A 25,607-nucleotide genomic window follows, 5' to 3' on the forward strand; every position below is an offset into this window, starting at 1 on the left:
TTATTCTTTTATTATTATAGAGTCATAAATATTTTATTTTTTGAAAGAAAAAGTTGTAATGATACCCTATACCTTAAATGTCAAAAAAAAAAATTAAGTAGCCCTGACATACTGAAAAGTAAACAAAAACAAAAGAAATATGATCTGTGCTTTGGATTACTTTTAATCAAATGGTGGAGTGAAACTATATGGATGACAGCGTAGGTTAAAAAAAATGTGGCTTGGACTAAAGTCTTTCAAAAATGGTTGCATATTCTCTCTCTACAAAGGAAGTATTATGATGATAAATTTGTATTTATCTTCTCATTCTCATTAAATTGATGACTTAGAGGAGAAGATAAGAGAAAAGTTTGCGGGTTTCTGCTCTTACTTAGCTTGACTCAGTACTGTCCTCAAATGGATTCACTTACTTATTTTATTGTTACTAAGATTAGATTCTTTGCTTTCATGTGCCATTTTCTTCCAGAGCAAAAGTATGGACAGTATTTAGTATACATAAACTATTTTGCTGTTGATGTTGCTTTCTGTTATTTTTGATGTCTTTCTTAAATTTTTTAGTTTAAAAGAGCACAGGTTTTAAGTGTACAATTCAATGAATTATCACAGAGGGTAACAAAGTTATTTGGTAATTTTTTTTAAATAGTCATTTTTACTCTTTGGAAATGTAGGGTAAACAGTTTAGGTAAATCTTAAACAAAAAGACAAATTTCATATAAAAAGTATCAGATTAAAAAAATTTTATCAGCAGATATCTCAAAATCATGACTGAAGTAAAGCTTTTGGTTCAGAGTTTCAAAATGTTATCTGTCATTTCTGGTATTAAAATTTCTTTAATCCTGCAAGTAATCCTGAATCCATGCCTATGGAAAGAAAGAAAAAAATAAAAGTAAAATACCAAAATATGTAAAAAGTAAAAGGTGAAAATTATCCTATACAGTTCTATCAAATCTTTCTCTCTTCAGAGCCACCACTTATTACGATTCAGTTATAACTTCCCATACCTCTTTTCATGCATACACCTTTACAACAATTTGTTTTACTTGTTTTTAACATAAATGGGGTTCTACTTTATAATATGTTCATAACTTGCCATTTAACTCAGTCTGCCTTGGAAAGCTTTATGTGTCATTACATTATAGATTTCATTATTTTTTATTGCTTTAATTTTTTAATGGTCCTCCTAATGATGGATACTTGTTTCCAGTTTTCTATTATAAAAAAAAATTCCATCCTTGAAACATATATCTTTGTGAACTAGCCAATAATAAGAGTTTCTTACTGAATTAGTAGTTTCTCTGTATTCTAGATGTTATTCTGTTGATTTTATGTAGCAGATATTTTCTCCTTGTATACTTGCCTTGGTGGCTTTTGTCATATTAATGTTTTAAATAATTATGTAGTCAAGTCTGTTGATCTTTTCCTTTGTCATCTGTTTTGTGGCTTCTGTATTTCTACATTATTTATATTCATTTCTACAGAGATATTTTCATTTTTAACTGTCACTTGTAAAAACACTTTCTTTTTATAGACTCCTGTGAATGATGGCAAAATGTTAGCATGTGATACATTCTGATGGCATGTAATAATCACATAAGGATCAGTGACTATTTTGATGTCGAAGTTATGAAATAAATAATAAATTCTGGAAAAGCATTGGAGTTCTTGTGTTGTTTATGGAATCACCATAGGTAGTCCTCACTATTAAATTTATTTTTGACAGGTAATATGCTAGGCACTGAATGATAACAGTAGTACACAAGTAAGATGTAATCCCTTTTATTGTGACTCCTTTAGACACAGTTGCTTTCCCAGTTATATTTGCTATATATAATCAATTTCCCTAACCTCAAGGTAGCAGCTACTGCTGCTAGGAATTGCTCTTCACTTTTGCTGTCATCCAGTGCCAGATCTAAGAAATATAGTAAACTCTTAGCAAAGCAGGTTCCAAAAAGTAAGAAAGATCAGCCTTGATTAACTTATCCAGAATTTTGCAGTTAAAATTTTAAAAGGTGTTTTATTGTGTGTGTGTGTGCACACATATGTGTATGTTGCACACTATATATAGGGTAAGGAGTCAGAACACAAAATAGCCTTTTCAGTGTTTGAGGTCTTTGACTCTGTCTCTATTAATCCCACCTTTCTACCTTGAGACCCCATAACTTGGGCCGTTGAAACTTGGGCTATTTTGTCCTACCACCAATAATTTCCTGAGGAAGTAGCTTATAATTCTTCTGTTTCTTCCTATAATAGGAGGGAATACCCATATAGGCGGTACCTTGAAGCCAGTATCTCATAGACCCTGTCATCAACTCACTTCTACTCTCTACCCTCCCTCCTTACCTGACTGATACATTTTTGAAAAAATTATAATTTTGCTGCTGCCCTTCCTCCCCTTGTTAGTTGGGAAGATTCATGGAAGAGAGGAATCCCGTCTTCTATAATAGATGGAGTAATATCCCATTGGGAAGAAATGGCAAAGGAAAAAGTTTTTTCTTTTTTGAAAAGACTAGAACTTTTATAGCTCAGCATATTTGGACGAGTCTGACAATAATTCAACTACATTATAGTTTAACTAGATTTCTGAGTGCATCTGCTAACCTAACCACCACATATACTTATTTACAACTTGAAAATTGCCTTTAAAACCACAAAAGCACAAAGCACTGTAGTGCTTGTAACACTCTTCCATATTATTGTAGGTAACTAAATGACCATGGAATCTGGAGCAGAGAACCAGCAGAGTGGAGATGCAGCTGTAACAGAAGCTGAAAGCCAGCAAATGACAGTTCAAGCCCAGCCACAGATTGCCACATTAGCCCAGGTATAAAATACATGGAGAGATTCCAGGTTGTCTCTTCTAAGAGGAATATGTTTTAAACAAGAGAACTTATTAGTTTTTATTACAGAGATATACATAAAATGAGCAGAAACATTCTTAGAATATAAAAATTCCTATTTATTTAGTATTAGCCTAATTTTAGAAATGATAGTATTGATTCAGTAACATAACAGAAAAATGTATTGTTAAACACTAACACACTATTTGTAGTGACATGATTCAGAAATAATTACATTTAAACTGATGGGTAGATTGTCTCTTAAACAAAGGAAGAAAAGCTAATATGATAACTGCTTTTTTCATATAATATAGATTTCTTTGGGAGCATGGGAATGCAGATAATCTGAAAGGCTAAATTTACATGTGCTTAAACTAAAAAATAGGATAAGCAAATAAATTGACACACAAGTAAATTTCAAGGATGATAGTAGTTTTTGTCCCTGTATATTTTAAATACGATTCATGATTCTTTCATTTTGTCTTTGTCTTGGCATTCTAAGGTTATATTCTCTCATCCTTATTTTTTGTTCTTGTGTATTTTTTCTCAAATGTTTTATTAACAATTGTTGGCATATATATGAGTGAGAAAGGTGGTTAATATAAAAACCAAATAGCAAACAATAACCTGCTAGGTAAGAAAATGTGATATTGCCTCTTTCAGATGAAAGCTCCCAAAAGAAAATAATCCTAGCCAAGGCTGTGGTATGTCGAGCTTCAGCTTCCCAAAGAGTTTAAAAGCTCTCCTAGAGGAGTCATGAGCAAGAATGGGTCTTGGGATATAGAGGGCTAACCACAGGTGGTTACCACACTGAGCTAAAATATGGGCCAAATACTAGACCTCCAGCAGGAATGTAGTCAGAAGCGGTGGGCTGCTTTGTGTTTTCTCCTAAGATCACCTGGACCCACCTCCAGCCCTCAGGTGTAAGGCAAAGCAGAATACATTTAGGGATGAAGTAAAAGTACTCAAGATGAAGCAGGTGCGGGAACGAAGGTAAGAGCATCAGGACTTCATTAGCACATGGTCAAAGCAAATGTGCACAGATAAGAATCTGGGCTCATCCAAACATTCAGCCCTCTGGTAAAAAGAAGATACACTACCAGCAGGGATCTTGGTGGTGACAACCCTCAGCATATCTATCTCTTGGGACATCATTTTCTGGTCTGGTTGTCCTCCACGTCCACTATATAATGTCGTCCTGGAAATTCCCTTCTTCCTACTGTCTTTCTCTTGGGGAGTTTTTGTTTCCAGTGGTCCCTTGAGCAAGTTTGACTTGGTAAGGAATTCTTGGTAAAGAAATCATTTTTTCAAATTTTGAAGGCATTAATCCACAGTCAACTTCTAGTGTTGCTGTTTGAAAAGCCTAAATCCATTTCTTACTTTGTATCTCTGTTATCTTGTAAAAATCTCTCTGTTCACAGTGCTTCACTATTTCATTATCAAGGCCTTGGTTTGTATCAGTTTTCATCCATTGTGCAGTTGTATTCAGTGGGCTTTTTTTTTTTAGTGGAATCTGGGGTCTTCAATTCTGGACAATTTCTTTATTTGGTTGATGATTTTTTTTTTTTTCTTTCTCCTTTCTCTTTTCTCTCTAGGATTCTTGTGATCCAGATATTATACCTATAGGACTATTTCTCTGATTTTCTCATCTTTTCTCTCCTGTTTTCTGTCTCTGTCTTTCTGGGAGATTTTCTCAACTTCACATTTCAACCCATCTGTCAGATTTTTTTTTATTTCTGCTGTCATGTTTCCAAGAGTTCCCTTTGTTTCTGAATAGTCCTTTTGTGTTTTAATAGCATCCTCTTTATGTTTCACAAAGGCAGTATTTTCTCTTACCTCTGATAATATTAAGTTTTAAGTTTTCTCCACATAGATTTTCATCTAAGATTTTCTTCTGTGTACCTTTTCTCCCTTCTATCTGTTTTGGTCACCATCTTTCCTATCAGAAGATTTCCTTGAATATTTGATAACTCGAGGTTTTCTGCCTACATTTAAAAGTAGGGAACCAAAACCCTGTATTGGAAGTTATGTGGATCTGTTTGGGGCCTAACATCTATGAGTTGTGAGCTTCACGGTAGGATGATTGTGGCATCCCACTGTCATTATCTCTTAAGTCTTTCTTCTCCCTTTAGTGTTGGTCAGGTTCGCAGAGAAAAGCTTTACTAATCTTCTGCTTATAGGTGAAGACCTTTGAGCCAGATGAGGGAAGAGGACTGGGGTTTAGTACCCCACCTCAGCAGTGCCTGGTGTTAGGCAGTCAAGAAACCTTCTATCCAGAAAATAAACCTCCATTTTTCTGTCAGCATAGGGTATAGATTAGTTATTCTTCCACAGAGAGTTGAAGAGGGGATCCAGTTGCTTTTCAAAGACCTTCAATCAGCCTTCCTTATTTTCAGCCTCTCCTTTCACTCTACCTTCTGGGGTGCCTTAGATCCTGAGCCTCTTAAGGACTTTGTGGCAGAAATCAGTCTGTCCCTGCCTCTGCCTTATGAGTTGGCCTTCTGCGGTTTTCCAAGTTCATTACCATTCATCCATTTCCAGCCTCCAAAACTCTTACTGTTATCTCCTTTCCCATTCTTCTCTGCTGGTGTGATTATGCCTGTAAAAACAGAATCAGTTTCATGAAGCTTAATTGGAAATTCAAGAAGGAACAAAATTACATGCACATGTTCAATTTGCATATAATCACTGATAAGTGGAATGACATGATATTTGAGTTTTAGGAAAGCTAGTGTCTGTTCCCATTTATATTTTTTGTTGTTGTTCTTTTTAATACCTAATTACAGAGTTTTTTTCACTTGCTCATCCAAGTTCTTAACACACATATTATACATTTTTGACATTATTTCTCGCAATTCTGATACCAGTTATTTTTTGGTTGTCAGTCTTTAATACTAGAAATATATAATAAAATTGTCAAGTCCAAGACCATTGTGATTTGATCAATGAACAGTAAAAAAACAAATTCAGCCTAACTAGTAAAGGAAGAAAATCAATCTAAAACAGTAACGAAATGCCTTATTTTACTTTTAGAATTTACAGAGATTTTTTTTTTAAGTGGAAAAAAAACAATGTTGGTTTTGAGTATGGGAATGTTAATTTTTATGGATGGTTTTAAGTAAAGAGTTGGGTAAAAGGATGATCGTTGCAATTTTGTTGTAAAATAACTTTCTTGTAATAGGCAGATTTGAAAACCTAAATATCCAATAATAATTTTTGTATAGTCAATAATTTAATATTTAATAATATTAAGTTAATGATTTAATTATTGTTTAATTAATTATTACTGATAATTTAATTCCAATAATTTGTTGGGATTTATTAAACAGATTATGTAATTTTTACCATTATACCATTCTTTACCATTAAAGAATACTATTAATGGTATGAAGAGATATTTAGAATGGATTTGAAAGATAAAGTAGATTCTATGATAGTGTTATGAAAATTGAGTGTATATATATGCATCTTTAAAAACACCTATATCTACAGCAAAAATATTAAGTGATTAGCTCTGAGTGGTGGGAATATAAGCAATTTTTTCTTTTTTGGTGTATCTGTATTTTATAAACTTAAAATAAGAGTAGCCATTATGTAGAATAATTAGGGTAGAAAAGGGATTATTTGTTGAGTGAGCTTGTTATATTTACCCTAGAGAATACTCAGAGAAGAGGACGTACTAATTGCTTCAAATATTAGAAGAGCTTTCCATTGAGATGGGATACTCTGAATAAATTATGGTTTTGGTTCTCAAACTTTGGCGTAGGGGAAAGTGTCCTTGGGTTCATCAGAGATTCTGACTTTATAAACAGGCACCCTATGTAACTCTAATGGAGGTCATCCATGGACCACATTTTGAGAACCAGGTAAAACTAAGTAAGATATATAGTGGCCAGAAAAACGATTGATAAGGAAGGCCTTCCTAACTGTCCAAAGGAGAAGCTCATGGTTTTAGCCTCTACCTTCAGTAGGTATCTTTCCCCCAAGCTTCATAGTCAAATATTTAACTGCCTGCTAAACATCTCTACAAATTCAGATACCATATCAATTCCATCATCTTCCACCACTGCCCCAACCACCCATAAGCTTCTTCTTTTGTTCTCTCTCTTTATGTCATAGTCTACTAATTCTCACCCAAACATGAAATATGTGGGTTGTCTTTGATTTCTGTCTCACCTCCTTCAATCAGTCATTCATAAAGCCCTTTCTGGTTTGCCTCCTGAATTTTCATTAAATCACTTCTCTCATTCCCATCCCTACCACAACTCATGCCTAATTTCTGGCCTTTATCCTCTCACCTTTACTACTATATATAGACTTTCTCAGTTGGTCTCACCTCCACTTTTCTCTTCCTCTGAGATAAGTATCTTTCACACTGCCACTAAAGTAAAGTGATCTATCTGAAATACAAGCCTCACCATGATATTCAGGAGTTCAAAAGCCCTTCAGTGCTTTTCCCAATCTCACGGTAAAATGCAAGTTCTTTAACGTAACATATGTAAGACTTTTCATGACTAGCCCGTCTGGCCTCTGCCTACTTCTGTTATTCCATCTCTCCACACTTCCTACATCATATAGTAACACACTTATGTGCTCCAGTAGTACTGACTGCTGGTCATCCCTCTCTGCCATTTACAGACACTGCTGTTTCTCTTTGCTTTTGCCATTGCTACCCTCTGCCTGGAATTCTTTGCCTCCCCCCTGCAAATCATAATAACGTGCCTTACTTGTATTCTTTATTTCAAATTCACATGCTTCCCTGGTAGCCTCCCCTCCTCCTGGGTGGGGTGGGGTAGCTTTCCTCAGTGTGTCCATTCTTCTCTTTGCGAACCTCATTACTTCACTGAGTTATATTTATTTGTGTTCTTTTCCCCATTCCTTCATACACATGCCTCAATAATTTCTTTAAGGGCAGGGACCTATGTCTTTCTCATTTCTGTAGTTTCAGTTCTAACATTGTTTCTGGCACACATATCCCCAATAACTGTTTACCAAATGAACAAATAAAATTGCTACCCCCAAACGCATTCAAGCACAGGAACAGTAAATACCATCTGATAGACATGTATGACTTAAGAACCCTTTTAACCTGGGTATTGAGGCATTAAATTTGCCTTCTTTGTGCCTCAGGAGAAAACTGGTTTCTCATATTCTTTCAATTCTGCTCCCTTATTTCTTCAAGAGGAAAATAAATCCTTGAAATGTCAGTTATTATCAGTTCAGTGGGTGGGGTGGGGATAGAAATTTTCAGTTTATAATATCTATTAACACTTTCTCATTAATGAAAGGCATACTTGTAATTAGTTTACAAGAGAAAAATATGCTGTATACTGTAAGATATGTATTTGTTCTAGATTTAGTAGCTAAGTTTTGCCCAAGTTTGGGAACAGTTATGTTTTAGAACATGGGTTATTTAACACATAATATTCTGAAGACTTACGATTCTTCAAAGCTAGCATATCTCTTGACCTTGGGTAAGTGACTTAATCTCTTTGAGCACTTCATATTTCTGTGTCTAAAATGGAGATAACCCTTATTCTAACCAGTCTGATTTCTTCGAAGGGCAAAGTGAGAAATTGAATATGAAAGCAGGTGGGAAAATGTAAGGCACTATACAGATAAAGTGGTATTTAGTGTTCCAAGGAAGTCTGTGTTATATATTTTGATATTACATTAAAATAGTTTTTTGGTTTTTTTCATTTGGGAGGAGTTTAAAAGTAGGGGGCATGGGAAGCATTTGTAGTCTTTCTTCAAAAAGAATATTAAGTTTAATGGTTAGTTTCTTTCACACCAATGGAATACTTAACCTAGCAGGAGGGTCATCCTTTTGCTGCTAAAAAGTTGTTTCTTACTAAACATGAGTACTCCCCAGGAGGTATCTGTGATGGTAATTTTTTTCCATGTTCAACACCATAGGTGTCCATGCCAGCAGCTCATGCAACATCATCTGCTCCCACCGTAACTTTAGTGCAGCTGCCCAATGGGCAGACAGTTCAAGTCCATGGAGTTATTCAGGCGGCCCAGCCATCAGTTATTCAGTCTCCACAAGTCCAGACAGTTCAGGTATGTGTATAAAAAGTTCTGCGTCTGCTTTCATAACTGTTGTTTATAGCCATATCTCTCTCCTTTCATTATGAAAATAGGAACATATCTAGTTCAGAGTTTATTTTACTTTATAGTAATTATGGAATATGCTGCATCTGTATAGTCACCTTAAGTATAGGAACATATATACACAAGAACAGACATATAAGGAAAAACTTTTTCTTAAACTAAAAAAGAAAAAGAATTGAATGGGAAAAATCATAAAGTATATGGGATAAAGTGGAAATGTTGGGAGAGACTATAAGGCTGATGTACCTCAGGGAAAATTAAGATACAAAAATAATAACTTTGTAATTATTTTCTAAACATGCAATTGGAAAAAATAACCCTTGTCAAAAATTAATAACCTTACCTAAGATATTATTTGAATGTAGAGAAAAGCAGCAATGTTTAGGATTCTAAGTTAGAGTATATAACTTTGAAATGATATATTCAGAAAGTGCACTTTAAGAATCAGGGATTTTTTCCATGCATGTTATCTTATTCTTTGGAAAGATTGTTCCTTTGGTTTGGATCCAAAGGGAATAAAGGCGTGTAAACCTCTACTTAACTGTAGGGAAGCTAGGGCTGTGTACATCTTCTCGATGAGCTTATTGGGGAAAAAAAAAGACTTGAACGTTCATTCAAGTAGGCCATAACCCCAGCCTCCCATTTCATATTTTTTGCTTCACAGTCTTCCTGTAAGGACTTAAAAAGACTTTTCTCCGGAACTCAGGTGAGTCCTAGGTCCTAGATTTGGAGAGAACTATTTTTAGAAAGGAAGGTGAGAAATTATTCTTTATATCTTTGTCCCTCTCTATAAACATAGAACTCAAGGTTTGAATAAAAATCTTAAGAGATCTTCTAGGTCTAGGCCAAACTTGTTACCTACCCAGCCCTTAGTCTGTTGCTTAATTTCCCTATATAATATCCTTCTCTCCTCCTCCAAATGGCAGTCCAACTTTACTTGAACACTTTCAGAGAAAGGAAGCTCTATCTCCAGAGGTAACTGATTTATAATTGGGGGTAATTGCTAAAGTATTCTTCCCTGTGGTGAACCAGAATATCTTTCTAAAACTTTTACCTAGTGGTCCCAATTCTATTCTCAGAAACTAGTTAAGCAAATTTAACTCCTTTTTCTATTGGGCTGCTTCCTTTTCCCCATCTCCCACATCCTTCCCATTTACAAAAAATGTCCAGACTAAATAAATGCCTGTTTTTCTTCAGCCATTTATATATGACATAGCTTTGATTCCTCTTCACCATCTTTGTTGTCTTCTTGTGGGTAAGAGCTGTTGTGTTTTCCTTGAGTTTAGTAGCCAGATTGATTGATACTTGGAGAGGGGAGAAGTCCCTCCTTTGTCCTAGAAGCATTCTATTAGTGTCATCAAAGGATATACCAGATTTTGTCAGCCATATCATACTCTTGAGTCATTGAGCCACTGTTAACCCACCTCTGCTTCATTCTGGCCCTGTGCCTTTGGTTTGCTTGGACATTGAAGGCAGGGCAGTGTGGGGGGGTGGAGAAAGAAAGAAAGAATATTTTGATGTAAAATCATCAAGTTCTATGCATTTCCATACTGAAAGATATTGGGAATGGAATTTGTTGTTACTGAGTAGGAGACAATATAGTCCAGGTAAAGACTGAAGAATTTGATTTTTCTATGGAACCACACTGACTGAACAATAAGTCTCCTATCCTGTGCCTCAGTTTTTATTTCATTGAATGCTGCCTAACTGTTGTTCATACTGTGTATGTCATTACTAATTCCCTGCTCTTATCTTCCTCTTGATAATAGTGGAATAGAACCTGACCTGCTAGTCAGGAGACCTAGATTCCAGACCTCACATTAACCTTTACTTTTTCTTTTTCACTTACAGTGGATGGTCTTTCTATAAAGAACACACAAAAATTATCACAAAATTTGCTAAGATTACAAACATTGGTTTTAATATATGATGCTTAATTGTTGATTATATTCTTAACTTTAATCTTTACTTTGTGGTAAGAATAATAATAATAATTTGGACCTGGGGTTATATGACCATTAACTTTATAGAAATGTGTATTCATCTTTTCAAAAATACATTTTTCCATCAAAGTGAGCTGTGCTTATAATTAAAAGCCTGAATTCTACAAACAGAAACATAAACAGCATTTTTTTCTTTAAAGGCCCTAAACTATGGAGAAGCTATTAAACTTTAGTGGTCATGTCAGCTGGTTAACAGTGATTAGCATTAATAAGTAGGAAGTGGTTTATATCAGAAGAGGTGATCAAACAAGGAGAGAAGTGATTCCTCAAACTTCTCGATGGGAGAATATTAGTATTCTAGAACAGCATTTCCAAAATATACAAGGTACATTTCTCTTGATGTGAGAATAAGACTTCTGTTTATCTTTTTTCATCTCAGAGTATTAGAAACTAAACTGTACTAATATTTCATGTATGGCTTGACATTGGTGCCCTAACGTTATCCTTATGTATATGTATACATCAAATCTCAAAGATTATGTAAGAATTCCCACAAAAATAATGGGAGTCACACAGATGCATAGAAGTTAACAGTGGCATCCTCACTTTTCATTTGTTAGTTTTGGATGCATTTTTAATACATTCATTTCTTCAGTAAATTTTTATTGATCACATGCTATGTGCCAGTCACTGTTCTAGGTGCTATGAAAGACAGCAGTGAACAAATAATACTTCTCTGTTCTCATGAAGATCACATTTGAGCGAAGAGAGACAATGAAAAAATAAAATGTGTCAGGTGAGGATTAAGTGCTGGGAAAATGATTAAAGCAGGAGAAAGGGATAGAGAATGATGTAGAGGGAAGGGTGTTTTATTTTATGTAGGGTGGTCAGGGAACACGATGAGCAGTGAAACTAGAAACTAGAGAAGGAGGCTAAGCCATACAAATAATAAAAGCAAGTCCAAAGGCTCAGCAGTGAGAGTACGCTTTATGTACCAAAGAATAGCAAGAAGAAGTGGCCTGAATAGAGTGAGCAAGAGCGATAGCGGTTGGAGATGAACTTTCTGATACAGTCTTTACAGTACTTCATGCTGTGATGGGAACAACAATAAAAATCTTTTGTGCAAGATAGAGATTCAGTGGTTATCACATAGCAAAGTACTTGAGTTGCTTAACATAAGGATGAGTTACTTGTTTGCTTTTTACATAAGACAAGTATTCCAAAGTTTCCAATCTTTTTAACAATGGCAAGCAAGGGATGACTTGCAAGGGGTATGTTACCTAACAGATATTTTTGAAAAAAACAAATTCCTTTCAACTATCCTTTCTGAGAGAAAGTGGCATTTTAACAGTGCATGAGAGAATAACTGCATTTTGAAAGAAACTTGTGCTGTGGACAGAGCATTTTGAATATAGAAGTTTGGAAATGTTCCCATACTTTTTTTTTTTTTTTAACCTGCAAACAGTGTAAATTTGTCACCTAAAAACTCAAATCTGTATACTTTCAAAACTCTGGAAATAGAGCTTCTAAACTATTCAGAAGTCTTCTAGAGTTCAGTAGGTGCTGAACTTATTTGTTAAAATATAAAACCTTTTATTAGCGTATAATAACTGACCAAGAGCCAGGGAGATGAAAATATACTAGTAAATCTCATCAAAAGTTTGTGTAATTGATAGATGAAAATGGAAAATGATTGTTTTAAACCATAGCAGATGTTAAATCACATTTCAGAAAGCCCAAGCTTAGAATCAGATTTTTGAGTCACTGTTATAAAATATTAAATGATTTTTAATTAATCATATTAAAGCACATGCACATCATTCTCACTGTTATGAAATATTAAATGAGTTATCTTTAAGAAATTTACAGATGTATTTTAATATTTATACTTATCCTAACTCTTTAAAAATTAATTTGTTTTATGATATAGGTAACACTTAAAACTTGCAAATAAATATATATGCTTATATAAAATTTTCTTATTTATAAGGGAGATCTGCAGATCGAAAGAGTTTGGAGATTATTGCTCTAGATTTTTATTAAACTGCTTCATCCAGTAAGTAAAAAACTGTAGTACCTAAACCTGAGTCTGAACTCTACCCAAGAAAAGTGCTTAAGTTTCCAGGGGACCATGTATAGTTTGAGAAAACATCTAATACAACCATTTTTAAAATTTTGTTCTAGTCACTGTATATTTTATTTTGAAATTTCAAATAGCATCAAAATAGGACATTTTCCCCCCCCTTATAAAGAGGAGATACGGGTTTTTAACAAACTAAGAGAAAGTAGAGAAATACAGATCTAAAACTTTACATGTACAGGTGGTGGTTTGGCTTTTTGAAAATTTCTTAACATATAAGTGGCCATGGTTAAAGACCTATTTAAGGAGCTCAGGAAGGGGTTAATAAGAGGCGACAGGAGGTGAGGACCAGAGGAAGGGGCTCTATCATTGAAATGTGATGGTAGACTGTGATACTTACAATTGGGATATAATTTTTCATGTGGTTATTTTTAATAACCTATTAAATATATATTAAACTATTTATTATCAAAGGATTTTTGACATGATTTTTAATGGTCTCAGAAATGTGGGTTCAGTGGTTTGGGGTTTTTTTTGTTTTTTCATTTGTTTTTGGTTTTGGGGGGGTGGGGTTGGGGTGTTTTTGCTTTTTGGTAGATAGTCCATAGGAGTTGACTTCCTAATTCGAAGTTCTCTCTGGATAGTATTCCCCCAAAGAGGAAATGTTACATTCATTATGTAGTATTGAATAGTTCTGAATTCCCTTTACATTTAAAAAGTTGCAGTACATATCACTTATATGTGGAATCTTAAAAATACAAGAAACTAGTGAATATAACAAAAAAGAAAAAGACTCACAGATATAGAGAACAAACTGGTGGTTACCTGCGGGGAGGGGCAATATAGAAGTAGGGGACTAAGAGGTACAAACTATTACATATAAAATAAGCTACAAGAATATATTGTACAACACAGGGAATATAGCCAACATTTTATAGTAACTGTAAGTGGAATATAGCCTTTAAAAATTGCGACTCACTGTACTGTGCACCTGTAACTTATATAATATTGTACAACAATCATACTTCAATTTTTTTTTAAGTTGCAGTCACGACAGAGTGATAAGTTAATTCCTTTTGTATGAATTGACAAATTCTTTCAGATCAGAGGAATGGGGGGCTTTTTGTTCTACTGGGAGCAATAGATCCATTGAGTTTGGGGGAAAAATTAAGGGCCATATATTTAATAAGCAATGATAATTTATTTCATTTCAAAATTGTCCTATGGGTGGTTTATGTAGCATGTTTTAAAATTGTTGTTTTAATGACTTTCAACTTGGGAGAGTGTGCCTAAGTCATTATGTATCCTTAAAAGAAGGTTGTAAGAATGAGGGTTAAGCAAAAAAAGGCAGAAAGAACAATAGAGAAACTAAGGTTCTGAGAAGCATTAATGAGGGTAAACACTTGTCAGGATACTATCCACTTTGAGTTCAGTCTTCCTGTTATTCCTCGAAATTCTGACTCTCTGCTAAGGCTGTTTCACAACTCATCACTCTACATCTATGAGAAAGTCTGTGCAGAGACTATGCTGAGTGGGCTAGTTAACAGCAGCTACAGATTAGTAGGAAATTGTTCTGGGTGCTCCTTTGGCAGTAACTATAGCATTATTACTCTGCAGAGAATCACAGACTAAATTCAGCCTTGTCCATCTTTTTATCTGTCATTTCTGGATTCATTCAGTGTTACCTGTTAATTTTTAGGTCTATAAGACTATACCACTTATACTTTAAAGTGTTAGGAGGGGCACATACATTACTTTATTATAGATATATTTTGTAAAGCATTACTAGATTTAGCAAATTTCATTTTAAAGTGAGTGTCTATCACAAAGCTCTGTGAAAATGAGTACCTGCTGTCCAGAACCCTTAGGCTCAGACTACATACTTGATTTCTCAAGTTCCTCTAAATGTGTTCATTCTTATTGCCATTGCCATAAATTTTGTTGGGGGAGCTAACCTACACAGACCCTTTTGCCTTGGCTAAATCTAATTCTCACTCTGACAGCATCATGCTCACCTAGTTCAGGAAAGAGTAGGAGGCTCCTGCTAATTAGACTAGAGAAACTTGGCAGGATAAATTTGACAGACAAGCTTGCCTAGATGAGTGAACTTCTAATCTAAAAATGGTCTAAAGACGTTCCTGGGTTGCTGCTTCTGACAAAACTGGTTTGAGATTGGAACCAACAGGATTTTGATGCTGGTAAGGATGTCTAAAATTGATATGTCAAGTGTGACAGTGGCTCCACTACTTCGTAGCTTTGTGACTTGGGTGAGTTACTTAAACTCTTTGTGCCTCAGTTCTTCCATCTGTAAAGTGGACATAATAATTGTACTTATCTAGCACCTAAAGTTACTGTAAGTATTAGTGAGTACTAAGTAATGTAATATATGTATATGCTTTAGCATAGCACCTGGCACATAGTAAGTTCTCAATAAATGCTAGTTGCTGTTATTATCCCATGTAAAATCTGTGTTCAACTTATCTTTATTACTTCTCAATCCAAGGATACTTTCCAGAAATGCACAGTTCTTTACCTTGAAGTTTTGCTTAATAAAAATTGTAGAATGTCAACTTTGAAACATGTCTATATGCAGCAGAGGGCTTCTTCCAAAATTGCTAGAAACAACCATCTGGAACACAGTTGAAGGATCACCGATCTTACTTGTACAATTGTAAATATATTCAAAACTATTTACCCAGTAGTTAAAGGAAAATATTTGTATAGTCACTAGACTTAATGGCCAGATATTTAGTCGTTTATTCTTTCTTTCATGTCAGAAACTTTATTTTACTTGGTAGTTTTGTTCTAACAACTGTAAGAAAACAACTGACAAGTAATATTGATACATTCAGGGTTGATTACAAGAAGTCCTGAAAGAGATTAGGCTGGTTTTGACAAAAAAATTTTGTCAAAAGTTTGGTTTTGACAAAAAAATTTTAGGTCCTCTGACTTCTGTAGGATGAGTAAAGGGGAGAGGAAAGGGATGGTATGGTTGTCTCCCATAAAAACTGATTTTTTTTCTACTGAAGCATGTATAAGGTTTATATATATCCTTTTGTATTTCACTTTTTCTTAAAATTCATAAAAGTTTTATGGGAACTAAATTTGATTATCAAGATAAAGTTCTTCTTTATTTTCAGATTTCAACTATTGCAGAAAGTGAAGATTCACAGGAGTCAGTGGATAGTGTAACCGATTCCCAAAAACGAAGAGAAATTCTTTCAAGGAGGCCTTCCTACAGGTATGGAATTTAATAGTTAAAAGAACTTAGAGTCAAAAGTATAAAGGTACCCTTATGTAGTTGCAGATGAAGAGATATCGGAAGGCCGATGAGCTGCTGGATTCAGGACCATACAGAGTACTTCTCTTCATCTTGCGTTGCTTCTCTCAAATAAGCTGAAGCTTACTGTACAGAATAAGAGCACTTCTTACTCTGAACAGTCCTGGATAAACACTGATTTTTTTTTTTTTTCTTCTGTTTTTGTAGACTTTGCTGGCTGCTGCTTTTCTGTTAAAAAGATTGGAATACATTTGATAAGGTTATAGCATTTTCTAGCTATATGTCAATTCTGAGACTACACTACCTACTTCACAACACATTTCTTATGCCATGGTACTTAGCATGATAGCTGCTTGTTAATTTAATAGTTGTTCAGGGTGATGTTTTGCTGATGTTCCCTAATTTTAGGGGCACCTTACTGTAGTTTTGTGTTGAGCTACGAAAGTTGTGTAAATTCATGCCTTGCCTCCAAGATGGACCAAAACTGTTTCTTAATACTACATAGAAATTGGCTCCATATTAAATATCTCCAGGAAGAGCAATTCCACAAATCTTCATAAGCTTACTTCAGAGTTTAATAAACGTCAAACCTGTTCTTCCCTGCTTTAGCCTAAATTATTTCTATTTATATATATTTCTGTTTTTCAAAGGGATGTTGAATTTTTTTTTTCCACTTTCTTGGCTGCTAAGCTAGTCCTTTTCTCTATCCTCACAAATAAATTAAGGACCCTAAATGAATACCAATAAATTGACTTTGAGGTCTTAAGAAATTCTGTGTTACCAAGTATGTGTTACATTTATTTATACTCATAATTTTTTCAAAATATAGCTAGTTTTATCTTTTAACTTCGAAATATATCTCATGTTAGTATATAAGACATTTGATCCTGAAGCAAATTCAACCTGGTACTAAGAAACAAGCTCCATGGCTTCTCTATATATAAATTCTAGGCAAATCTTAGCTGTAGACCTTATATGAGTTTTATGTTGAAAAAAAATCTTTTATTTGCCTTAATTGGCTTATAGTGTATATCCCAGCAAAAATCATTATATATAGCACTTCAGTTACGAATCAAATAAAAGATGCCTGAGACCACACATGTGTAGGGAAAGCATTACTTTTATGAAAGATGATGATATCTTCCCTTATAATCAAACCTCCATAGTGGAGTATACCATTATTTTGCTTTTGGTTTATGAACTCTTGAAACCTAGCCTCTATGTCTTGATTATAACAAGATCCTTAACAAAATTCTTAGGATGTTTTTGTGAAGTTGGAGAAATGGGAATTAAATAATACACACTGTTTTTATTGGAACAGCCCAGCTTTATAGAGATCAGTTTTTACCCAGAGGAAATCCTTGAAGGGTTCTCACTTGCTCTCATCTGGATCGGTATTTTTACCAGCAATTTAGCTGAAAACATAGAAGCCATGCTTATCAGATTTGCAAATGACAGAAACTAAAGGGCTAAATACCCTAATAGGTGGTAGAATAAGAACCTTGAAAGATCATGGCAGCCAAGGGAAATAGATCGAAACAAATAGGATGAAATGTTGGTGATAACTGTAAAATTTCTGAGCTTGAGTTTAAAATAAAATCGATTATTCAAGTATAGGCTTCTGGATTAAGAATTCATCTAAAAAATGTAATTATGCTCTTTTAATTATCATTGATTAGATGTGGTTGCCAAGAAAGCCAATACACTGTAAGACTATGTTGGTTTTAAAAAAAATAAAAACCTAGTGTCTAGATTAAGGGAGGGAATTAATCCCACTGCTCAGACCACATTTGGAATACACTTTAAGAGAAAGTGAACTTTCTCTCTTAAGTGGAGAATGTCCAAGATGGTCTGGAGCAACAATTTGAAAAACTGGAAAAAAAGACTGAGAATGATTGCTGGATTCGTGCAGAAGAGAAGTAGATTTATTTGTAGGTCTAGAAAAGTAGCTTTTAAACTTTTTTAAAACCACAATAAGGAATATATCTTTACAGTTCTCTCTTTCTTCATTATATATAGGTGTGTATGTATACACACACGTATATACCTATATATAGGGATCTGAAGCAAAAGTTAATACAAAGCATTACTCATCCTTATCATGTGTGATGCTTAGCTATTTTTTATTTGTTTATGTTGGTTGCAACACGCTTAATTGTTTTCATGGCCCACATAGGGGTTATGACTTGAGTTTGAAAAACATTGCTCTAAAGACCAGTACTACTCAAAATATGGTCCACAGCCCAGACTGGTAAATCAGCATCTGGTTAGAAATGCAAATTCTCAGGCCCTTACCCCGTACCTAATGAATTAGGATCTCTAGGGAGGGGACCCAGGAATCTGTCTGTGTTTTAACATGCTCTTCAAGAGCTTCTTTTGTATACTGAAGTTTGAAAAACAAGTGTTCTAGAACAGTGATACCCAAATCATGATATGTTGACCAGCTGTCAGTTCCCAAGCTGTTTAAAGTAGTTTTGTGTCTTGTTTGCAAAGAGAGAAGAGAAAACCATCCTTACAGTAAAAATAGAACTTTACTAAATAAGAACAGGCAGATGTGGAAAAGAATGAGTAAGAAATCTTACAAATGAGAAATATAATCAGGGGAATTATTTTTAAAAAAAAACAACTGTAAGAATATTTTCTACAGTACCAATAAAGGTAATTACGTACATAAATATATAAAAGCCAGTATTATTATAGTTTTACTTTGTAACTCCTCTTTTTCTCCCATGATTTGAAAGCCAATGCATAAAACAATAATTATAAATCTGTTAATGAACACACAAGGCATGAAGATGTAATTTGTTACAGTAACTACATAAGGGGGAAATTTTTGGTAGACGGTTAAGGCTAAGTTTCAAACTGGTTTGTTAGAAATTTAAGATTTTAAAAACTACTTGGGTTAGTATTTTTTTCCCCTCTTCTGTGATTATGTTATTCATTTGAAATGTGGTAAGATTCATTTGTTTTTGTTTGTTTTCCATTTTAGAATTCTTCCCCCATCCTTGTTAATAATTAATTTTTCTTTGAATATGTAAAACATTAACATGGTTCCAAAAGTCAGAATTGTACATACACACACACACACACACACACACACACACACACACACACACACACACACACACACACACACACACACACTCAGAAGTGTCCCTCCACCCATCCTTTTTTACTTCTTTCCCACGCACCCCCAGTAGATAACTAATCAAATTGAACTCCATCTAGTTTATCCTTCCTTTGTTTCTTGAGCAGATGAACAGATACACGAATATTTTCTTATTTTCTTATTTCACCTTCATTCGTATACAAAAGGTACCATGCTATATCCATTATTTGGATGAGCCATAGTTTATTCAACCGTTCTCCTATATGTGAGCATGGAGATTGTTTCTAGTCTTTTGCAGTTGCAGTCGATGCTGCCATGATTAATCCTATGCATATTTATTTTGTACTGTTGGAAGTATATTTTAAGGGTAAATTCCTGGAAGTAAGATTGCTGTGTAAACACATTTGGTTTCCCAAATTCCCTCCATAAGGGTTGTGCCAGTTTTATACTTCTAACAGCAATGTACAAGAGCATGTATTTTCTCACAGCTTCACTAACAGAATACATTGTTATACTTTTTTTAATTTTTACCAATCTGAGAGTTGAGAAGTTAAAAATCAGGTTTTTGGTCTTTTTTTTTCCCCTCAGTTTTCAAGAGTTATTTGTATGTTAGGGATATTGGACCTTTATCTGTAATATATGTGAACATTTTCTCCTAGTATTTTTGATCATCTTTGACTTTATTTTGGGTGTTCTTTGCCATAAAAAAGGGTTTTTTTCCTGTAGTCAATTTTATTAATCTCTTCTTTAGTGCAACTGGATTTTGAATCATAGTCTTTCTTTATGTTCATTTTAATGAGAAATGCATCTGTGTTTTTTCTAGTCCTCGTACGGTTTTGACATGTGCATCCCCGATCCATTTTTAGTTTATTGTTGCAAATTTTATTGTTTATTATTGTAAATTTTAAACTGTAAAATTTTAAAATTCTCTCTTAAGCACTGTCAGCTTTCTGCCAGTTTTCTGATCTTTTCCTCTTCTTTGTATTTAGCCAGTAAATGTTACTTTTATTTTAATTGATATAGTTCTCTATTTTTCTAGGAAAATTTTGAATGACTTATCTTCTGATGCACCAGGAGTGCCAAGGATTGAAGAAGAGAAGTCTGAAGAGGAGACTTCAGCACCTGCCATCACCACTGTAACGGTGCCAACTCCGATTTACCAAACTAGCAGTGGACAGTATAGTGAGTAATAGAAATTTCTGTTTTGGAAAATGCGATGAAAAACTAATGACTGCATTTTCCTTAAAGTAATCTTATAAGCGCCAGCTCTTTTCTAAATCTCGGTTGTCATTATTATATTTCCTTTACTTATATGCAAGGTTTTGTAACAGAAGTATTTTCTTTCCTTCAGGGTTTAGTTAGGATTGCTCAGGTATGTAAGACCTTTAAATGGCCCTTTGTTTTGTGCAGATGCATGGAGAGTCTTACAAGTTTTTCAAACCACTGCTTGAAACTCTATATTTCAGTCCTCATATAGCATATGATGTTAATAGAAAACATGAGTTTTTCAGATAATCATTCTTTGTTTATGTTTAAGGCCAAAAATGGTCTCATTATTCATCTATTTTAATAATTCATCTTTCCTTCTAAAAGTAGCATTTTTAAATCATATTAATGTTTCACGGTGGGGTGGAGAGGCTTGGTTGCAGTCTACCAGCACATTTAATTATTATTCCTTTTAAGATAAAAGGTAGTGTAGTGAATTATAATAATGTGAGCATAAGGACTGCTGAAATTAAGAGGGCACTTTGCTTTTTGTCGCACAGAAAGCAAAGATTTCTTTTGCAAAATTATCAAAGTTTCCATTTCTCTGATGTCTCTGACACTTAGGTCTCTCTTCTTATCTTTCACCTAAATCTGTTATAAAGAACTTTTGAGTTCTGCTTTTGTTTGATCAAAGGCATTTGTGTGAATGGTACCTTTTTCCTCTCTTTTCCCAATATATTTTTGCCTCCCAAAGTGCCTCACACATTGATGTCTTCATTTTGATTTTTGTTCATTAAATCCAGTGCTACCTACCCATTATATAGTTTTCCTCCCTCTCTTCCTTAATTACAAATTAAATGTACACATTGAAACTCTTGCTGTATTGGTTTTCTAATGCCCTGGGGTAGTCTGTGTCAGAAATGTGTATAAAAGTTTGACTCCCAAGTTCATAGTTTTCCAGTTACAGCTCAGCCTTGGTTTGCATAACTAATTGCATTCCAACTGAATTAAAAACAAGTAGCAGACTTTTTAGCTCAACCAAAGCTGAAACTTGTAACAGTAAGTAGAAGGCAGGCATTTCTGGCTGAGCTTCTTGTCCATTCTGTAAGCTCATTAGAGTTCACTCATTCTTTTCCTTCTTAAGTTCTTTGTTGGCAGAAATAGATACTATCTATATATGTGTGTGTCTATTTTTTAGCCTTATATCCAAATAATTTTGAGTTATTCAAGGTGTGTGTTCTAAGACCTTGATAAATGAACTTTTTTTTTCTCCAACTTCAGCACGCTTGAGGGATACAGCATACTGTTAGTAACAGAGATTCACTCACCACAGCAATTCTCACTTGAACTAGAAATAGAAAGCATGCTCTTTAGGAAAGAGGCATATCAAAATCTCAAATAGGGAAGTGAAGTTGAGGGAGGTGAAGCTGAGAAAAATAGATGTTTAATTTGGCAACTGACAGTTGCTAGTTTTAAAGGTTAATACTTTGAGATTTTAAAAGCTTTATACATTATCTTTATCCTTTATTCTCTCTGTATGTGCACATATGACCTTGATGGAACTGATTTAACATTATGTTCTTGATTGTCATTAAGAATCAGTATAATGACCACTTACATATACAATATTTATATGTTTCTTAACTTATAAAAGAAATATATGGTTGTAAAAAATTCAAATGGTAGAGGTTTATAGTATTAATAAAAAGTAAAAACCTTTCCATCCCTCCCCATTAGAGTTTGGTATATATCCTTCCATTCTTTTTCATTCTGTTTATACATACACGTGTCATGTATTTTTATACAAGTGAGACCTACATTATTTATATACCATAGACAAATATATGCATATATAGTTATATATGTAGTTTCTTTTAATAGCTACATTGTGTTTCACTGTATAAATATAACATTTATTTAAAAATCACACACACTGATGAATATTTAGGACATTTCTACTGTTTCAAACAATGCTATCTGAACATTCTTTTATATATATAGTATCCTGTCCTGTCAGTGGGGATAGCATCTAAAGAGTGGAATTGTTGAAGCCAAGCCAGCCTGCCCAATTACCCTTCCCAGTGGCTACACCAATTTGTACTCCTTCAATAAATTGGTTTTTTTTTTTTTTTTTAACTAATACTATTATTAGTTTTGTCCATTACTTGGTTCACAGTCCCTGATAATAAAGTCTTGTTTGAGAGATTTTATTCTTAGTTAGAAAAACATGTTTTATTTCACTAACTAAAACTGTTTTCCTCTTCATTTTGGCTCCTCAAAATCTCAGCTGAGTTTGTTTAATTATACTCTTTTCCTTCTTCTAGATTTTGTGGTAGAATCATTATATACACCTAAAGATAACATCAGTTACTTGATTTCTATCTTTTTCTTCTTGTTTTAATGAATTTAGTTTTACTGAAAGCTATCTTAAGTCCTTTTGGAATATGAAGTATATAAATAAATATTAAGAGAAAAACAATGTTTGATAGGCTCAGACTTCAGTTTTTCAGAGTACTTTCCTATATACATGATCTCATTTGATTTTTATAACAATTGTACTTAGTGGCTAGAACCAGATATTTTTATTTTTACAGAAGAGATAACAGATTCAAATAACAGTTTAGTGATGGAACTTGGACTAGAACCCAGATCTCCTGATTTCTAGTTTCCTTCTTTCCTCCCACCTTGAGTTCATTGGTAGGTAGTCAAGAAGAAAGTTGTGTGCGTTGAATACAGTGGAATTTGCTTATTAACTCTATTTGAGAAATTGTGGTTTGATTCTGTTAACCTTCTGATTCTTTCAAGTTATCCTGAAGTATTAATCTCAGAATAGTTTTTACATATTCCTTTTTTTCTCCTTGTCTAAGATAAGTAAAATTTATGGGATTAGCTAAAGTGGGTGGATTGTATATGCCAGTATCTTAATTTCCACAAGTATTATTTACTAAACCAAATCACAGCCATTAACTGTTATTATTTCTTGATTGAACAGTAAATAATCCAGTTTTTCATACATAGATGACTCAGGATATTAGTTACCCAGAGCAAGCTGACAGTTGATCCCAAACTAATTTCCTTCTAACAGACAAAAAGTAACATGCTCAAATCAGACATGTTGACTTAGTTAAAATCCATTATGCAATTTTATATGTAATATTGTGATTCTTAGTCCTTCTCTTGCTGGAAAACTTAAACTGTAACAGGGAAAGTATCTTATTAACTTTTTCCATGTACTGTAGCATAAAGGTTAATTCAAGTTTTTTATAAAGTGAAATGTCTACTAGTATGAGCCAAAGTTGATTCCTTTGTAACAGATAAACGGCAAGTATGATTAATTCGTGAATAATCAACGGATCCTACATGAGAATGCTTGAATAGGTAACTTAGAAATAGCAGTAAAATATTTTTTTCTAAATGATGATCTTGGGCTCTAATATTAAACTCCATGAGAGGTCTGTGATAATTAAGTTCCATAGGACATTTCCGTTTTTTCATTGAGTGGACTTCTGTTATACTTTATGCATTGCTGAGTTAGAGAACAGAATGCACTACTGAACTGCTTTATTAACTATGAATTAAATAATCATTTATTGGGTGCCTGTTACATGCCCATATCTGTGCTAATAAGTACATGAACGTAGAGAAGGAAAATATTATGTAGTTAATGCCAGAATAAAGGAAGTGTGGATCACAGAGTGGTCCTTCTTCTGAACCAAATAACTTCAAGTGGAATTTAATATTTTCTCATTTTTTATTTGTTAACTGACATTACTATAAATTATAATGTGGTTCATAGAGTACATTTGTATTTTTTTTTAAGATAATCTTTAAAGACTGTTGCTTTTTTTTTTTAATTAATTAATTAATTTATTTATTTATTTATTTATGGCTGTGTTGGGTCTTCGTTTCTGTGCGAGGGCTTTCTCCAGTTGCAGCAAGCGGGGGCCACTCTTCATCGCGGTGCGCGGGCCTCTCACTATCACGGCCTCTCTTGTTGCGGAGCACAGGCTCTAGACGCGCAGGCTCAGTAGTTGTGGCTCACGGGCCTAGTTGCTCCGCGGCATGTGGGATCTTCCCAGACCAGGGCTCGAACCCGTGTCCCCTGCATTGGCAGGCAGATTCTCAACCACTGCGCCACCAGGGAAGCCCCTACATTTGTATTCTTGAAATTGGATATAGGTTTCCTGAGCAGAAAGTTACTTGAGTATACAAAATCCTTCTTGGTGATGTTATTTGCTGTAATAATTTCTCCTAGATTATGTCTTGCAAATTATTCTGCTTTGAATTTAGTGTGTGTATAAGACTTACATGGTATTAATTAAACTTGTAACAATAAAATCCATTGGGTTTTAGTTGCCATTACCCAGGGAGGAGCAATACAGCTGGCTAACAATGGTACCGATGGGGTACAGGGCCTGCAGACATTAACCATGACCAATGCAGCTGCCACTCAGCCGGGTACTACCATCCTGCAGTATGCACAGACCACTGATGGACAGCAGATCTTAGTGCCCAGCAACCAAGTTGTTGTTCAAGGTAAGAGGATTCAGAATTCACAGGTGTGGTAAATTCTTTGAAAAGTTAAAAAAAAATTTTATAGACTCAGAAAAAGTAAGTATGATACTGCAAAGCACTATTAAAATATAGTTTATTTTTCTTCATTATAGATACTGTTTTCCATGAACTCTTCTTCCATTATTCCAATTGGACCAAAATGTCATGGCATAAAAACAACTATTTTCAGTTTTAAAAATATAACATCTATCTTTAACACCTTTAACATTTGGATATAGGAGAAATGAGGTAGGTTAGAGGGAAAGACAATAAAATTAGGAGTTAAAACAGCTAGATTCTAAATCTAAATATATATAGATTCACTTTGTGACCTTGAGTAAGACCCAGCCTCCCTGGGCCTCATTTTTTTTCATGTGTCAAATGAAAAGTTGTACTAAATCACTGATAAGAATCTTTGGAGGTTCAAAATTCTGTTCCTCTGCTTTTAAGTCAAAAGAAATTTATGTCTTCATTTCTAAGATCA

At 34.2% G+C, this 25,607-nt stretch overlaps 2 protein-coding genes across 9 annotated transcripts in view; one reads left to right on the forward strand and one right to left on the reverse strand.

The window, feature by feature from the left end:
• CREB1 (cAMP responsive element binding protein 1) overlaps positions 1 to 25,607 on the forward strand; it is a 56,558-nt gene that overhangs the window by 15,765 nt on the left and 15,186 nt on the right. For 3 of the 7 annotated variants that reach the window (XR_005020671.1, XM_036858612.1, XM_036858611.1), the window contains exons 2-7: positions 2,700 to 2,821; positions 8,754 to 8,900; positions 9,616 to 9,657; positions 16,115 to 16,215; positions 20,403 to 20,545; positions 24,923 to 25,105. Coding sequence is in view for 6 of the 7 variants with exons in the window: in XM_036858612.1 (XP_036714507.1) it covers positions 2,708 to 2,821; positions 8,754 to 8,900; positions 9,616 to 9,657; positions 16,115 to 16,215; positions 20,403 to 20,545; positions 24,923 to 25,105 (730 nt within the window). In the remaining variant the exon portion in view is untranslated. Of the gene's footprint in view, positions 1 to 2,699; positions 2,822 to 8,753; positions 8,901 to 9,615; positions 9,658 to 16,114; positions 16,216 to 16,461; positions 16,514 to 20,402; positions 20,546 to 24,922; positions 25,106 to 25,607 lie in introns of those variants that run through there. The other 4 variants (XM_036858613.1, XM_036858614.1, XM_036858615.1 and 1 more) reach the window with 3 other exon arrangements.
• Positions 99 to 25,607, reverse strand: part of METTL21A (methyltransferase like 21A) — a 58,347-nt gene continuing 32,838 nt past the window's right edge. The window contains exons 4-5 of one of the 2 annotated variants that reach the window (XM_036858622.1): positions 5,362 to 5,436; positions 99 to 860 (exon numbers count right to left, since the gene is read on the reverse strand). In XM_036858622.1, coding sequence (XP_036714517.1) covers positions 820 to 860; positions 5,362 to 5,436 — 116 coding nt within the window. In that variant the 3' untranslated portion in view covers positions 99 to 819. Of the gene's footprint in view, positions 861 to 5,332; positions 5,437 to 16,265; positions 16,483 to 25,607 lie in introns of those variants that run through there. The other variant, XR_005020672.1, reaches the window with a different exon arrangement.

The sequence above is a fragment of the Balaenoptera musculus genome, chromosome 7 (assembly GCF_009873245.2).
Source record: "Balaenoptera musculus isolate JJ_BM4_2016_0621 chromosome 7, mBalMus1.pri.v3, whole genome shotgun sequence".
In the NCBI taxonomy this organism is placed as follows: domain Eukaryota; kingdom Metazoa; phylum Chordata; class Mammalia; order Artiodactyla; family Balaenopteridae; genus Balaenoptera; species Balaenoptera musculus.